General features: G+C 43.0%; 1 protein-coding gene across 5 annotated transcripts in view; it reads left to right on the forward strand.

Moving 5' to 3' along the window:
- CCDC57 (coiled-coil domain containing 57) overlaps positions 1-18053 on the forward strand; it is a 411998-nt gene that overhangs the window by 296634 nt on the left and 97311 nt on the right. For all 5 annotated transcript variants that reach the window (XR_004540808.1, XM_033960323.1, XM_033960322.1 and 2 more), the window contains one exon: positions 14450-14660. Coding sequence is in view for 4 of the 5 variants with exons in the window: in XM_033960323.1 (XP_033816214.1) it covers positions 14450-14660 (211 nt within the window). In the remaining variant the exon portion in view is untranslated. The remainder of the gene's footprint in view (positions 1-14449; positions 14661-18053) is intronic.

The raw sequence follows: 18053 nt of genomic DNA on the forward strand, positions 1-18053 counted from the left end.
ACCAATAGGAAGAAATATTTTTTCACTCAGAGAAAGGGAACTAAATCTGCTGAGAAGTTCAGTCGATCTTTTGTTTTCAAGTTTGTAGAGATCTGGAATGAACTCCCTGACTCCATTAGGCTTATAGGCTAGCTTCAGCTATTTCGTAAATCCTTGAAAACTGTTCTCGCAATTGTTCTCACTATAGTCCTTATTTCTCTCATGCTGTTTTACTATGTACTCTAGTCTTAATTATAGTCCTTATTTCTCTCATGGGTTTTTGCTATGTATTCTAGTCTTAATTATATGTGAACTGAGTTGAGCTCCATAAACCGAAGATTAGCTTAGATTAGATTAAACTCTGGAACGCTTTGCCAGAGGATGTGATAAGAGCGGTTAATGTAGCTGGTTTTAAAAAAGGTTTGGACAAATTCCTGAAGGAAAGGTCCATAGTCTGCTGTTGAGACAGACATGGGACGTTAGCATGGAATGCTGCTACTATTTGGGTTTTATTCAAAACATCAACTGGGAGGTCCCAAACCGTTTTCAGCATGAATTATATCTTATTTTCTCACGGACCTCAGTGGTACCGTCTGCATGCCACTAAACTTTTAGAACATGCAGAACAATGGCACCCCTAATCGTCATTGGTCCCTTGTAATTTTTATCATTTTTCATAAATAATTTATTTATAATTTATATTTTTAAATCCTAACGCGGGGAGCATGAGCTGGTTGATGGAGGGGGATTTCCTTGATACAGCCCTGCGGGGCGAAACGTAGCCTACGTCGGAGTGCTTACCCCCACCCGCGTAGCTAAAGATAAGTACTGATATATTTAAAAATATAAATTATAAATAAATTATTTATGAAAAATGATAAAAATTATAAGGGACCAATGACGATTAGGGGTGCCATTGTTCTGCATGTTCTAAAAGTTTAGTGGCATGCAGACGGTACCACTGAGGTCCGTGAGAAAATAAGATATAATTCATGCTGAAAACGGTTTGGGACCTCCCAGTTGATGTTTTGAATAGATTATATTTGGGGAAGGTCTGAAGAGTTCTTATAGCCACTGCTGATTTCGACTATTTGGGTTTTGCCAGGTACTTGTGACTTGGATTGGCCTCCGGGAAGATGGGCTGGATGGACCGTTGGTCTGACCCAGTAAGGTTATTGTTATGTTCTTATGTCTACCTCCCTCCCTTCTCCTTACCTATGCAGTCTTTTAGACTCAAACTTTTCCTATTCAGAGGGGCCCCGATGTGGCAGATATTTTCACAAGCTGCTGTGAAGCTTTCCTTCAGCCGCGATGCACCCAGGCAGAAACAGGAAATTGCATCTGCGAAGATGGGATAATGAACTAGATGGATTATTGGTCTGACCCAGTAAGGCTATTCTTATGTTCTTATGTGACCCCCATTAATAGAATTAACTCTTTATCTAGGACACAAAATTAATCCCTAAATAGATGAAAAAAGCCCAGTTTAGGTAAATATTGGACATAGTTGGATCACAAATATTAGTCCACAAGCGAGGGGGAGATGGAAAGAAGCCTACAATAAATCCTGGAAATGAAATATTGGAAAAAAATGAACATAGAACATTTCTCTCTAGTGTGGATTAATGTACACACAACTACTCAAAAGATAATCAGATGGATTAACCTTGGAACACAGGACAAGGAACTCAAAATAGTGAAATGCCTTCCAGGATTCTCAACTACCAGGAATGCCAGACAAATACTGACTGTAATTAGGGAAGAAGCAAAGAATTTGAACCCTGATATTATGCATATTGAAACAAATGACCTAGCCAACAATAACCAACTTGCAGTGCAAAAAGCTTTTTGGGAGCTGGGGAAAGGGATAAAACCTTTTATAAAGACTAGCTTTTTCAAAAGTACTGCCTACTTATGGAAAGAGTGAAGAAAGAGTACAAAAGACTGAGAACTTCAATAGATGGCTCAAAGCCTGGTATCATGAAGAATCAGGAAAAAGAATCAGGAAAAAAGGGAGACAAATGAAGAGTATCGGGCCAAATCTAAAGCTGTCAAAATAGCAGTCAGAGAGGCCAAACCCCGAATAGAAGAGAATCTAGCAAAGAACATTAAGAAGGGGGATAAATCCTTGACAGAAAAAGAAACACAGATGGGATAGTATGCCTTAGGAAACCAGACAGGAATTATGTAGAATCGGATTCCGTTAAAGCCGAACTACTAAATGAATACTTCTGCTCAGTCTTTACCTTCCGAGGCGCCGGGGACCGGTCCACAGTTACAGACAAGGGAAAGCTCAGAAGACCCATTTCAGAATTTCGAGTTTACGCCCAGCAGCGTCTACTATGAACTATCAAGACTCAAAGTGAACAAAGCCATGGGACCAGACAATCTACACCCCAGGGTGCTTAGAGAGTTGAGTGATGTCCTGGCGGAACCGTTATCCGTGCTCTTCAATCTTTCCCTAAGTATAGAAAGGGTCCAGTCGGACTGGAAGACAGCTAAAGTCATTTCACTCCACAAAAAGGGATACAGGACAGAGGCTGCAAATTACAGACCGGTGAGTCTCACATCAATAGTGAGTAAACTCATGGAAACACTAATTAAACATAAATTAGATACGATCCTGAACGAGGAGAATCTACGTGATCCCCATCAACATGGATTTACAAAGGGAAGGTCCTGCCAATCCAATCTAATCAGCTTCTTTGACTGGGTAACAAGAAAGCTGGATATGGGGGAGTCCCTGGATGTCGTGTACCTGGACTTTAGTAAAGCTTTCGATAGCATCCCACACCGCAGGTTATTGAGCTAGATGAGCTCGATGGGATTAGGAAAAACATTAACTGCATGGGTCAAAGACTCGCTAAGCGGTAGACTTCAGAGGGTGGTGGTCAATGGTACCCTCTCAGAAACGTCGAGGGTGATCAGTGGAGTGCCGCAGGGCTCGGTACTGGGCCCGATCCTATTTAACATATTCGTAAGAGACCTAACTTAGGGGCTTCGGGGTAAAATAACATTATTCGCCGATGACGCCAAACTATGCAACATAGTAGGCGAAAGCACATTGCCCAACAGTATGACGCAGGACCTACTCTTACTGGAACATTGGTCCTCAACTTGGCAACTAAGCTTCAATGCCAAAAAGTGCAAGGTCATGCACCTTGGCAGCAGAAATCCGTGCAGAACTTACACCCTAAATGGCGAGACCTTATCCAGGACTGCAGCAGAACGAGACTTAGAAGTGATCATTAGCGAAGACATGAAAACGGCCAATCAAATGGAGAAAGCTTCATCCAAGGCTAGACAAATGATGGGTTGTATCCGGAGAAGTTTCGTCAGCCGGAAGCCCGAAGTCATAATGCCGTTGTACAGATCCATGGTGAGACCTCATCTGGAATATTGTGTACAATTCTGGAGGCCACATTACCAAAAAAATGTTGAATCGGTTCAGCATATGGCCACTAGGGCAGTCTCGGGACTCAAGGATCTCCCGTACGAGGAAAGGCTGAGTAAATTGCAGCTATACTCATTCGAGGAACATAGAGAAAGATGAGACATGATTGAGACGTTCAAATATATCACGGGCCATATTGAGAAGATGATACCTTTTTCCTTAAAGGACCCACGGCCACAAGATGGCATCCACTGAAAATCAGGGGCGGGAAATTTCATGGCGACACCTGGAAGTATTTCTTCACCGAAAGGGTGGTTGATCATTGGAATGAACTTCCACTGCAGGTGATTGAGGCCAGGAGTGTGCCAGATTTTAAGAGAAAATGGGATAGGCATGTGGGATCTCTTGGGGGAAGAAGTTAGGGGGGGGTCATTAGAGTGGGCAGACTTGGTGGGCCATGGCCCTTTTCTGCAATCATTTTCTATGTTTCTAAGGCTTTAGGTACATAGGAGGATGGGGCAATATACCAATACTTCAGCCAACAACACTTTGCCATCCTTGTCCAATCCATCATCCTCTCCAAACTAGATTACTGCAATGCCATCTATTTAAATCTATCAAAACAAAATCTTCTAAGACTCCAACTAATCCAGAATACTGCAGCCAAGCTGATCTTCTCAAAACACAAATCTGACCATGCCTCCCCATTCCTTGCCAAACTTCACTGGCTCCCAATAATCTCCAGAATCCATTTCAAATGTTCCTGCCTGGCTTTTAAGATCATTCACGGCATCCTCCCCCCCCCCCCCCCTTTATCCCACTATCTTTCAACTCCTCCAGTCCTGACTCCTCCAGAACTGCCCAAAGGTATAAACTAGCCTTCCCCTCTCTACGCGGCATCCACTATGCAGGCAAACTGGGAAAATCCCTTCTCTTCAAAATTACAGGTCTTTGGAACGACCTCACCATCCCGTTGCGGAACCTGGGCTCCCTTCAACTATTCCGCAAACAACTGAAAACTTGGCTTTTCACCAAATTGTAACTCTATCCTCCCCCCCTCTTTCTCCTCCCTTCTACACATAAGTTCATGTAAACCTTTTTCTTCTTCTCTACCTATTATTTAAGTTCTTGTAAACCAGGGGTGCCCAACGCGTCGATCGCGATCGACAGGTCGCTCGCTCAGGCGACCCCAGTCGATCGCAGAACGGGTTCCCTTCTTCCCTTCTCTTTTTTCCCCTCCTGACTGGCCCGCTCCTGAATTCTGCTGCTGCTTCCGCTGCTCAACATTTAAAAAACAAAACAAAAAAAGGCTTGGAGAACTTATGCTCCGGGGGCTAACATGTGCTTGTACCGGCTTCCCTTCGCTTCCCTCTGAAACCGGAAGTTATGTCCGGGGAGGGGGAGGGGGTAAGAAGGGAAGCCGGCACGCACATGTTAGAGCCCTGTTCGCGGGCTAAAGCGGGAGACAGGTCAGTGAAGCTTGCGATTTGCTCTTCTTGCTGCCAGGTCCTGCCTACTTTCTGTTTCCTCAAAGGCAGGACCCGGCAGCATTTTTCCCAAAATGTCGATCTTGGGCCGATCAGCCTTCCTCTTCCCGACCTCAATTGTGCCGTCGGAGAGGAAGTTCTGGCCAGTGGAACTTCCTCTCCGACAGCAAAATTGACGTCGGGGAGAGGAATGCTGGTGGGTCCGAAGCAAGGAGAGCTTGGCCGGCGGCGGGCGGCTTTGGGGGCCTGTTATCCGATGGCAGCGGCAGAAGCAGTGGCTTGTGGGTGGGCAGGGAGGGAGAAAGAGGGCGGGCAGGGAGACAGAAGGAAAGAAGAGAAACAGAAAAAAAGAATGGGGGCATGAAGAGAGAAAGAAAGAGAGGGCAAGGAGAGAAGAAGAAAACATTGGGGGGGGGGAATGAGGTCAGGAAGAGAGGAAGCATACAGGCTAAAAGAAGGGAAGAAAGATTGGATGCACAGTCAGAAGAAGAAAGTGCAACCAGAGACTCATGAAATCACCAGACAAGGTAGAAAAAATGATTTTATTTTAAATTTAGTGATCAAAATGTGTCTGAATTTATATCTGCTCTCTATATTTTACAATATGGTCCCCTTTTACTAAACCGCAATAGAGGTTTTTAGCGCAGGGAGCCTATGAGCGTCGAGAGCAGCGCTGGGCATTCAGCGCAGCTCCCTGCGCTAAAAACTGCTATCGTGGTTTAGTAAAAAGGGAGGGGGTGGGTATTTGTCTATTTTTGTATGGTTGTTACTGAGGTGACAGTGCATAGAGTCATCTCCTTTGACCTCTTTGAAAAAACCCCAGAATAGGAATGATAATTAACAATTGTATGCGTACAGTGTGCGTTGTGTTTTTTTTTAAAATTTTATTGTTGGTAGATCATTTTGACTTGGTCATTTTAAAAGTAGCTCGCAAGCCCAAAAAGTGTGGGCACCCCTGTTGTAAACGGTGTCGAGCTCCATACTCATGGAGATGATGCGGTATATAAATTTAAGGTTTAGATTAGATTAGATTAGAATATATAGAAAAACAAGAGACTGAATTGTAATGATGGGCTGTACCTTACCAAGGCAGGAAAAAGAATCCTAGATGAGAAATTCAGACAATATGTTTCTAGGCATTTAAACTAGAAGGTGCGGGTGGCATATGTATGGAGGTTACTTCCGGTGGCTACCCCCAGCAAAAGAGAAGATTTGATGATAGCAATAAAACAACAGTCTTAGCAATTCAGTTCCTAGCGATGCAACAACAAATGAGCTGAAATTAAAAGCTATATAAAAAATGAGATTATTGAGGAATAATTGAGATTATTGAGGAGTAGCTGGAAAGCAATGACCACAGACTCCCACAGTCTAAGCAACAAAAATCAGGATTTGAAAGCCTTGATGTTAGAGGCATACGTGGATATTGTTACTATCACAGAGACATTGTTTAGTGATTTCCATGGATGGGACGCCAACATACCGGGCTATAATCTTTTTAGGAAGGACAGAGGTTGTCAAAAAGGTGGAGGAGTAGCTCTCTATGTAAAGACGGATATCCAAGTGACTGAAATGCAGGGGGCCTGTGGAAAGATATAAGCAATATGGATTGTTTTGAAAAGAGAAGATGGGACTTCTATCCACTTGGGTGTTGTCTACAGACATCCAACTGAATTGCAGCAAATTGACAAAAATCTGATAACAGATATATAAAAGTTGTGAAAGAAAGGGGAGGTGCTGTTGCTGGGTAATTTCAGCCTGCCGGATGCAGACTAGAAAGTTCTGTCTGTGAAATCAGAAAGAAGTAGGAAGATCGTGTATGCCTTTCAAGGGGCACTGCTCAGACAAATGTAATGGAACCCACGAGGGAAAAAGGAATCTGGTTCTCACAAATGGTGAGTGTCTCTAATGTCCGAGTGGGGGCCCACCTGGGAAGTAGCGATCATCATACAGTTTGGTTCGATATAGCAGCCAAAGTGGAGGATGGCCACTCAAAACTCAAAATCCTGGATTTCAAATGTGCAGACTGTAGTAGCATGGGGGAGTACCTGAAGAAAGAGCAGATTGGATAGGAAAACATTAGGGAAGTGGAAAAACAAGTGGTCCAAGTTGAAAGGTTCAATAAAAAGAGCTACTGACCTTTATGTGAAGAAAATAAATAAAAATAAGAGAAAAAGGAAACCAATATGGTTATCCAAACTAGTGGCAGAAAAAATAAAGTCAAACAAATTGGCATTTGTGAAATATAAAAAACTTCAAGAGAAGTACAGAAAGGAATATCGAATGAAACTGAAAGAAGTCAAGAGAGAGAGATATGTCTGGCAAAAGAACAAGCAGAAGAGCAAATGGGTATAAATATTAAAAAAAAAATTTCAGGTATTAGTGAAAGGAGAAAGACAAAAAATGGAATTATGTGGCTGAAAGAATGTATGAACCGCTATGTGGAGAGTGATGAGGATAATTTTATTATTATTTCAAAAATTTATATACCGCTTCAAATCAAAGCAGTGCAGAAATAAACATACATAAATAGCATCCAACACACATAGCATAAAAATATCAACATGGCAGATCTAGGTGTAATTCCTACTAATTCTTACAAGGTTCATTCATACATTGACATAAAGGGGTCATATGATGTCAAATTGTAAGCATTTAGTCAATCCGTATCATATAGAACTTGGAGGTTCTCATAACTCACTTGAATTGTGCCAAACGGAACACACTACATGAATGCATCAACATACAACAAATACTTCTGTTTGGTATTCAGAGAAGAAAAATATGGAGAAGGACCGCAATTGGTTTGCAAAGTTACACCTGATAATGGAGTGGATACCGTACCATTCATGGAATAAAGTGTTTATGAACAATTTGAAAAACTGAAGGTGGACAAAAGCTATGGGACTGGCGGGATCCTTCCCAGGATATTGAGGGAGCTCTGAGAGGTTCTGGAGGGTCCTCTTAAAGATTTGTTCAATAAATCTTTAGAGAAGGGTGAGGTTCCACAGGACTGGAGAAGAATGGATGTGGTCCCTCTTCATAAAAGTGGTTGCAGAGAGGAAGTAGGAAACTAAAGACCAGTAAGCCTCACTTCAGTGATTGGAAAAATAATGGAAACGTTGCAGAAGGAAAGGATAGTGAAATTCTTAGAATCGAATGGATTACACGATCCGAGGCAACATGGCTTTACTAAAGGTAAATCGTGCCAAACGAATCTGATTGAATTCTATGACTGGGTGACCAGAGAGTTGGATCAAGGATGTGCGCTATATGTAATTTACTTAGATTTCAGCAAAGCCTTTGACACAGTTCCTCATAAGAGGCTCTTAAACAAACTCCATGGGCTGAAGTTAGGGCCCAAAGTGCTGAACTGGATTAGAAGTTGGTTGATGGACAGATGCCGGAGGGTGGTGGTTAATGGAATTTGCTCGGAGGAGGGAAAGGTGAGTAGTGGAGTGCCTAAAATATCAGTGCTGGGACGTCAGAGAGAAGGCTTCTGGTTCAGGCACAGGACTCGTGAGGAGCCGCAGACACCCATGGCTTTGTGCACACTGTGGCAGTGAAGAGGAGAGAGCCAGCCAGAAGATAACACCAGGGACAGCAATGAAAATGCAGCATTGCACCGCAGGTCGCATAAAACGGCCAGGTGGGAGATGGACAGAAGGTAAGACACCCACCGGAGGGAGGCACCTAGTTGAGGCACAGCAAGGATGGAGGGAAACAACAAAAGTAGGGGGAATGATTTTATTTTCAATTTAGTGATTGAATTGTGTCAATTTTGAGAATTTACTGCCGAACAGGGATTCGAGTAGTTCATATTCTGCCAGGGTCATTATAACCACATTACTCCTCTCCTCAGGTCACTTCACTCCTTATCTGTCTCCTCATACAATTCAAACTCCTCTTACTGATAGCTCCTCAGTTTTACTCCCTATACTGCCCATGGGAACTCCGTCAGACAAGTCCCTCCTGTCGGTATCCTTCTTCTCTACTGTCAACTCCTGTCTCCATCCCTTCTACCATGCTGTGTCACATGCCTGGAACAACCTGCCTGGCTGGTTACGCAGGGCTCCATTTCTTGTGGTATCCAAATCCAGACTGAAAGCCCATTTTTTGAAGTTGCATTAAATCCTAACCCTATCAACGTATCTGTCTGTCATCCTCTCAATAGTCTCCTACCATTCTTTCAGCCCCCTCTTAATTCCCTACACGAGTACTAAGTTCAGACTCTCCTTTTTGTCCTATGTTATTCTGCCTCATCAGACACCCCCCTCTAATTCCCTACACGAGCACTATGTTCTGATTAAACTAAACTAAACCTTAAGTTTGTATACTGCATCATCTCCACAGAAGTAGAGCTCGGCACGGTTTACAGGAATTGATATAGAAAGGAACTCCAAAGAAAAGTAGAAGAACTTGGTACAGAGAAGTTTAGAGAGACTTAGTATATCGAAGAGGGAGAGGTCGTTACATTTTAGAGAAAAGCCATGTTTTTAAATGTTTTCGGAAGAGTTGGAGGGAGGTCAGACTCCGAAGCGGGATAGTAAAGCTGTTCCAGAGTTCGGTGATCCTGAAGAAGAGGGATGTCCCTAATTTTCCTGCATGGGATATGCCCTTTAAAGAGGGGAAGGATAGTTTGAATTTTTGAGTAGATCTGGTGGTGTTAGGATTCGAGGAGTTCCAAGATAGTGGAAAAAAGGGAGGAAGGATGCCATGTAGAGACTTGAAGGTTAGGCAGGCGCATTTGTAGTGAACTCTAAGGATTACTGGGAGCCAGTGAAGCTTAGACAGAAGCAGGGAGATGTGATCGAATTTGCTTTTTGCGAAGATTAGTTTAGCCACGGTGTTCTGAATCCACTGGAGTCTATGAAGGCTTTTCTTTGTTAGGCTTAGGTAGATGGAGTTACAGTAATCCAGTCTGGAAAGAATAATGGATTGAATGAGGACAGCAAAGTGTTGTTGATGGAAGCAGGATCTCACTTTCCTTAACATGTGAAGATTGAAAAAGCATTTTTTTACTAGGGAGTTAAGGTGGTCGTTAAAGGACAGTTTAGAATCAATGATGATGCCCAGAACTTTGCTTGAGTGTTCAAGCTGCAAAGTGGTGCCAAAGGAAAGTGGGATGAGGGTGGGTAGCTGATCTAATTTTGGGCCGAGTCATAGTAGTTTTGTTTTGGTCTCGTTTAGTTTCATTTGTACGGTGAGGGCCCAGGATTGGAGGCTTGATATACATGAAGAGATGTTCTCAGAGAGATTGGTGAGGTTAGAGTCTGTCTCGAGGAGGAAAAGGATGTCATCGGCGTAAGTGTAAAGTGTTTCCAAGGGGGATAGTTGGAGGAGTTTCAGGGAGGACATATAAACACTGAAAAGAATCGGAGATAGAGGTGAACCCTGGGGAACTCCACAAATCGGTTTCCAAGGGAGGTATGAGGAACCATTCATGTTAACGAAGTAGGAGCGGGAACGTAAGAATTTTGAGAACCAATCTAGGACTGTTGAGTTTATGCCAATTTCATAAAGTTGGAGAATTAGTATATCATGATGGACAATATCGAAAGCCACAGAAAGGTTAAATTGAAGAAGAACAGCGAACTTATTGCAAGAATGAAGTTGTTGGACTTTTGAGATTAATGAGGCCAGTAGGGATTCGGTGCTAAAGTTGGGTCTGAAGCCATGTTGGAAGGGTAGGAGAATGGAGAATCTCTCAAGATAGGATGAGAGTTGGGTGGATATGATGGACTCCAGCATCTTGGTCAGGAGAGGAATATTTGCTATTGGGCGATAGCTGGCTGGTGTGGAGGGGTCTAGATCCGCTTTTTTCAGAAGTGGGGATAAGGCAATGTGTCCCATTTCTGTAGAAAATAAATCTGAAAGTAGGGCAGAATTTATAAGTTTGGTGAGAGATGAAATGGCTTGTGTGGGAATTTTCTCGTATAGGTAGGAGGGGAAAGGGTCCAAGGTACAGTTGCAGGATTTCAACTTGAGCCAGAGTTTAGCAACCTGGGAATCGGATATGAGCTCGAAGACAGTCCAGGATCTGTCGACTGGAATATGGTTGGCAACGGTTAGAGTCGGGTTGGAGTTGGTAGACACCAGAGAGTTGTAAGAGGGTGCTGGTGGGAACGAGCATCGTAAGGTAGTGACTTTCTCATTGAAGAATTTTGCTAGATTGTCGGCAGATGGAGAGGAGGAGAGTGTGGTGGATACATGTTTAGAGGATATGGAGCGCCAGATGTTAAACAGTGTATTACTTTGGTTGTTGGATCTAGAGATTTTGTTACCGTAATAGTTCTTCCTTGCTTTTTTTAGTTCGGTATTGTAGGACTTAATATTAACCCTCCAAGACTGTCTGTCAGTGGGGGATTTAGATTTTTTCCATTTGCGTTCCAGTATTCGACATTTCTGTTTCAGTTCTCTGTGATATGGGAGGTACCAAGGGGTCTTGCGGGAGTAGGAGACAGTTTTAGTGGATAGTGGTGCGAGAGAGTGGTAGGTGGTCTCAGAGAGGGTGATCCAGTTGTGCCAGTTGGATTCAGGGTTTGGAGGGCTAGGAATGGTGGAAATTAGGTTTAGGAATTTGGTCCAGAATAGTTCGCTAGCAATTTTTTTTCGGAAGGTAATGGAGTATGAGGAACGAGGAGGGGGCCTGAGGTGAGACATGAAAATGGGGAGGCAAAAAGCCCCTAGGAAGTGGTCGTACCAGGGGACATGTTCCCAACGGGTGTCATCGACTGAAGTTTTGTGATCGGTGAGATCTAGGAAACTGATGATGTCCAGTGTGTGTCCTTTTTCATGGGTTGGAGAGAGTGCCGGGGGGGGGGGGGGGAAGCCTAAAGAAGAGAGGAAGTTATTGAAATCAGTTGCATCTTTGTTGGTGGTATCGTTTAGGTGGAGATTAATATCCCCAATGATTAGTAATCTTTGAAATTTGAGGAAGGCGTTTGTAATGGTCTCGAGGACGGGTTCAGAGGATTTGTTCCAGGGGGATGATATAATAGCAGGATACCCAGTGGGTGAGGGTGGAGTTCGTCGTTGACAGAGACAAGCATATATTCAAGAGAGGCATGGCTACCCTTTTCGAGAAGCTGGACATTGAAGAATGATTTGTGGAGGAGTGCCAAGCCACCTCCTTTTCGGTTAATTCTGGAGGAGAAGAGGCCCTGGTAACTGTGTGAGCAAAGTTCATTTTGTGTAAATATGTTGTCTTTTGCAATCCATGATTCAGTGATGAATAGGAATCCGGGGTCGAGATCTTCAAGTAGGTCCTTCAAAATTTGGGTTTTGTTGCATGCAGATCTGGCATTGCAGTAAAGTGTCAGGACTGGGGTGAGAGAGTCAGAGGCATAGTTAGGAAGGTTGGCAGGGGGAATGGGCTTTAAGGAGGCATGATTGATTCTTCGAGGGTTTTTTTTGAAAGGATGATTTCTGATGCGCAATAGCGTGAGGATTTTGACGCCTGGGCAAATAGTGCTGACATTAATGGGGTCGGGTAAGTTGGGAGAGGGGGGTTTCAGGCAGAGGGTGATATTGGAGGATGAGCAGAGAAGGAGAAGAAAAATCCACGGGTGTGGCTTCATGGTGGGGTTGGGGAAGCCTTTGGGAGGCAGGAACAGAGGAAAGTCTTAGCAATTGGGCAGAACTAGAATAATTAAATAGAATCTGGTGGATCTTAGGAATTGGGCAGAGCTTAAACAATTAAAATAGGATCTGGTGAACCTTAGCAATTGGGCGGAACTTAGACAATTAAATAGGCTTGGGGATTGGGCAGAGCTAGATTCTCCCTTTTGTCCTCTGTGTCTGTCATAATTAGATGTAGGCTCTTTTGAGTAGGGACCATCTTTTGCATATCCAATGTACAGCACTAAAGAAGTAATATATTATTGTTACCTTGGTCACACAGAGCAGAACACAGATAAACCCTAGGCAAATATAGGACCACAAACTAAAAGTCCTAATATATACAAATGAAGCCCTAAGATGCCAGACTCTACATGCAGTACAACACCAGAGAAATAGAAAAAAATGCATTTCTTCCTGAACAGTTCAAAATATAGACAGCAGAGGTAAATTCTCAAAACTGACATATTTTAATCACTGAATTGAAAATAAAATAATTTTTCCTACCTTTGTCTGGTGATTTTTATTTTTCTAATCATCTCCCAGTCTCTGGCTGCATTTCCTTCTGCCTGTGCTCTTAACTCTGTTTCCAGGACCTTCTTATCTATTTGCTATTTTTCTCTCCTTCACTTTCTGCTCTACATCCCTCTTCAGCATTAACTTATAACATTCAGTTTTCTTCCATTTTTCTGCTTCCTTCTCAATCTGTCTATTTTTTTCATGTCTTCCCCTCCTCTCCATCCATGTACATCATTTCTTCCCTCTTTTCCCCCATTCCTAGCAATCCTAAACATAATTTCTTCCATCTTTCTTCCCTTCTCCACTCCTCCCATCCCTCTGCACCATCTTTTCCCTCTCTCTCCTCCCCCTTGTTCTGACATCTGTCTTCCCCCTTCTCATGGTCTGGCATCTTTCTTCTCTCCTTCTCAGTTTGGCATCTGTATGCCCTCCTTCCCTTCCATCCTCCCCCTACTGTGGTCTGGCATTTCTCTCTCTCCATCTTCCCTTTTCTGGCATCTTTATCTCCTTCCTTCTATACCCCCTCCCCATTCTCATGGTCTGACATCTCTCCCCTTCCTGTGACCTGGTATCACTCTCTTTTCCATGAGTAACTCTTAATAACTGCCAATTAATTGCTTGTTAACTCCAGTAATTGATAGCGCCTTATTGACAAAACAAAGAGCCAACAGTGACCTATTTGTAACTATAGCCTAACTGATCTACCTGTACTAGCAAATATATTGAATGTCCGTGTCAAACTGTCCATTGCATCTTCCTGGGTAACTGACCCTACCTCTTGTAATGTAATCCAACCTTGAACTGAATAGGAAAAGGCGGAACAGAAAACCTGATTAACCGACCATAATATGTATCTTGCCAGTTGCTTGTGACCTTGGAAACAGGATACTGGGCTTCACGAACCTTCAGTCTGTCCCAGTATGGCGGCTCTTATGTTTTTATCTGAGCCAAGTATAGGACAATGAAGTCATTGTGACATCACTGATGAGGTTGGCTCTTAGGCATTGGTGGAATGAGGCATTATGACATCACAATCTCAGCTACTGTTTGGGTTTCTACCAGGTACTTGGGACTTGACTTGGCCACTGTTGGCAACAGAATACTGGGCTCGATGGACCTTCAGTCTGGCCCAGTATGACAATTCTTATGTTCAAGTCCAGATTCTTTAGAATTCCCTTCTTCTTGCATTGGTTTTTCAGTTATAATTGGAATTGGGATTTTTTTTGGGGGGGCAGGCTTATTGTCTATCTGTTATTTGTTATACTGTGTCTTACATTAGGTGCCACACAAAAGGCAAAATAAAGTCATGTTGTTTTGTAGGGACAGCTTCAAGAGGTATTCTTTATTACTGAGGGCATATTGTTATGATAGTTTTGAAGTACCAATTGAATTGTGTGTATGTATTGTAAGTAGACTGATGTGAACTCAATAATGATGAACAATTTATAAGGAACTACAGAACCTACTGCCTCACAGACAGCTGTTTGATGGATGTGGTGGAGGAGATGGACACCATCAGTCACTGGGTTGCTCCATTCATGTGCTTCATGCCAAACTGAAGGAGGCTATGAGAAAAATTTCCCGACTCACCCAGGAGAAGCAGCAACTGACTGAAATGGGAAACCAGTTACGAGCTGAACTTGGATCAACAGGAAGTGAAGGTAAACAATTAAATTCAAATTCGTAATGTGATTTAAACAGTGTACAACACTACACAAAATTAAAAGTAGTTATGCAAAATGAAAAGCATATATATCCAATTTAAGACTAACCGAATCAAGAAGCAGTATACAGTAATGACAGAGAAAGTAAAAACAAAATCATTCAATTAAATATACAAATCCAAATTTAAAATTACCCCCCCCCTACCACCACCACCACCAAACACACATATCTAAGGGGACCTTTTACTAACTAAGCATTAAGCTGCTATCACAGATTTTGCCATATGTTAGATGTTAGTGCAGACCTACACCAACCTCTTCTTGTAATGCGCATAAAAACAGCATAGCTAAAATCTGCACTAAGGCCCCGATTCTACATGGCGCATAGTACATGCTAATCACAAGTTAGGTGCCTTTTATAGAATTGTGCATTTAGGCACTGGTAGGTGTCTGAATCTTAGGCACATGCTATTTTTTTTTCAAAGTATCTTTATTGGTCCAACAACAGTAATAACTCAAAACAAAAAATGAAAAATTATTCTTCAATTAGGTGATCTTCACTTTCTTACAACCTCATTTATCACTATAATCCTTAAATTAAATTTTATAAAATTACATATACATTCAAATATGTATGTGTGTGAAAAGCTGAGACCCAACAACCAAACTTTAGTGAATAAACACGGAGCAGAGGTTGTAAATGAGACCATCACAGCTGTCCACCATTGCAATCCACCGCAAACAGATATAAATCTTAAGCATTATAATAACCATCTGTACTTATCTTTGTCCGGTGGAGTTGCTGGTCTTAAAACCTTGTGATAAAGATGCTAATGCTGTCTCATACTTCCCTCAACCCCCCAACTCGAGTTTGACGAATTGGAGCTTCTTCAGGAGGGGACACTATAACAAATATGCACATAAATGAAGCAGCAATTATACTAAAACCCCTTAAAAACACTATAGTGAGCTAACTACACCACTGCTTATAAAACACTGAATTCCCAGTCACAAATGTCCCTAATACTAGTACTCTTATAATCCTTAATCAGTTTACCCAGTCACGGGACTCCCACCCGAACTAACCGATAGCAAAGAGGAGATCTTTTCCCAGGTGCAGGTAACTTTACATAAGCTCAAGGTTTTAAGACCGGAGTGGTTGTGGGATGGATCCCAGCAACTCCATCGCACAAAGATAAATACAGATGGTTATTATAACGCTTAAGATTTATATCTGTTTGCGGTGGATTGAGAACAGCTGTGATGGTCTCATTTACAACCTGCTTCGTGTTTATTCACTAAAGTTTGGTTGTTGGGTCTGAGTTTTTCACACACATACATATTGGAATGTATATGTAATTTCATAAAATTTCACTTGAGGATTATGATGATAAGTGAGATTCCAACAACAGTAATGTCACAACAAAGAGAGAAACATCAGCAACAGAGCCCCATAAGGGAAAATTGTACAGCGCCAAAGAGATGCAAAATACAAAGAATATCAAGGCAAAAATACAAAAAGTATATACAGTCGCCTACCACTTGTTTGATATCACAGGAAGGCAGTACTCCACAAATGGAAACAGATGCAGGCAAAAGAACCCAAACTACTGTGCCATGAAACATTCGTTGCCTTATTTTTGTTACACATAAAACAGCCAATCATCCCAGTCCTATCTCCCAGACTAACACTAAAAGGAAAACTAAAACACAACACACATACACCAGTCACTCTCCTTATACTCTTCCCCCCACTCATCCTGCTTCCCCCATATTGCTCATAGGTAATATTCATAAAGAACCAGAGGTGGGACATTGCTGCTTCGTGTCCTTTTACTGGCCTGATTTCCTCTGCCGCTTCCCTGATGACATCATCAGAGATGCGGCAGAGGAAATTAGGGCAGTAGAAGGCCCGAAGCAGCGTGTTTACTGTGCCTCGGATGCTGCTGGAGCCGGGAGGTTTGTCGGCTGTCAGATTTGAAATTGCCTTGGAAAGAGGGAAACAGCAAACTGAGCATCTACATTATCTGTATTTGTGGCAACAATGTTTATTCCTCTGACAGAACATGGGAAGGCCCAGGGAGTGACAATGTCCCACCTCTGGTTCTTGTATGAATATTACCTATGAGCAATATGGGGGAAGCAGGATGAGTGGGGGGAAGAGTATAAGGAGAGTGACTGGTGTATGTGTGTTGGTGTTTTAGTTTTCCTTTTAGTGTTAGTCTGGGAGATAGGACTGGGATGATTGGCTGTTTTATGTGTAACAAAAATAAGGCAACGAATGTTTCATGGCACAGTAGTTTGGGTTCTTTTGCCTGCATCTGTTTCCATTTGTGGAGTACTGCCTTCCTGTGATATCAAACAAGTGGTAGGCGACTGTATATACTTTTTGTATTTTTGCCTTGATATTCTTTGTATTTTGCATCTCTTTGGCGCTGTACAATTTTCGGTTGTCTAGCGGTGGGAGAGTCGGCTGGGAGAGTCAACGGGAGTTTCGGGGGAGGGGGGATGAAATGAAAACATGGGAAGGAGGCAGGCAGGCTGGCTTCGGGGTGGGGGAGGTTTACATTTAAACATGCTGCTTTGATAGGAAGAAGGCAGGCAGGCAGGCTGGCTTGGGGGGGGGTTAAATGGAAATATGCTCCTCAGCGGGATGGGAGGCAGGCAGATAGGCTGGTATGGGGGGGGACAAAGTCTGGAAGATAGTGATGGGGACACGGGAAGAAGGCATTAGGGGCACTAATGATATAGAAAGGAGGCACTGGGGGCACTAAGGACACAGTACGCAGGCACTGGGGCACTAAGGACACAGGTACGGAGGCACTGGGGCACTAAGGACACAGTACGGAGGCACTGGGGGCACTAAGGACATGGGAAGGAGGCACTGTGGGCATTATGGACACAGGAAAGAGGTACTGGGGGCACTAAGGACGTAGGAAGGGGTACTAAGGACATGGGAAGGAGGCACTAGGGGCACTAAGAACATAGGAAGGGGCACTAAGGACATAGGGAGAGACACAGACAGAAAAAATGACCAACAGACAGGCAGCATCCAAGGAGAGAGAGACAAAGAAAAAAAACAAACAGACAGACATCTACTCTAGCACCCGTTAATGTAACGGGCTTAAAGACTAGTATACAATATCAGCCTGCAATTTACCGTAACATTGATAGTATTTTAGTTCATTTTTCCAGGGAGTGAATACTATCTGCATTCAGAGATATCGCCTTGAGTTTAACCATGGTCCAGAAAAGTTAGTAATATGACCAACAAGAATACCCAGATTAGATTTAGGGTGGGGATCCCCCAGCTAAACCCTCCACCCAAGATTAACAGTGCAGTACCCTCCCCTCCTCCTGATCCTGCATCCCCAGTGAGCAACATCTTCT

This window comes from Geotrypetes seraphini, chromosome 10, assembly GCF_902459505.1.
Source record: "Geotrypetes seraphini chromosome 10, aGeoSer1.1, whole genome shotgun sequence".
NCBI classification, from domain to species: Eukaryota; Metazoa; Chordata; class Amphibia; order Gymnophiona; family Dermophiidae; genus Geotrypetes; species Geotrypetes seraphini.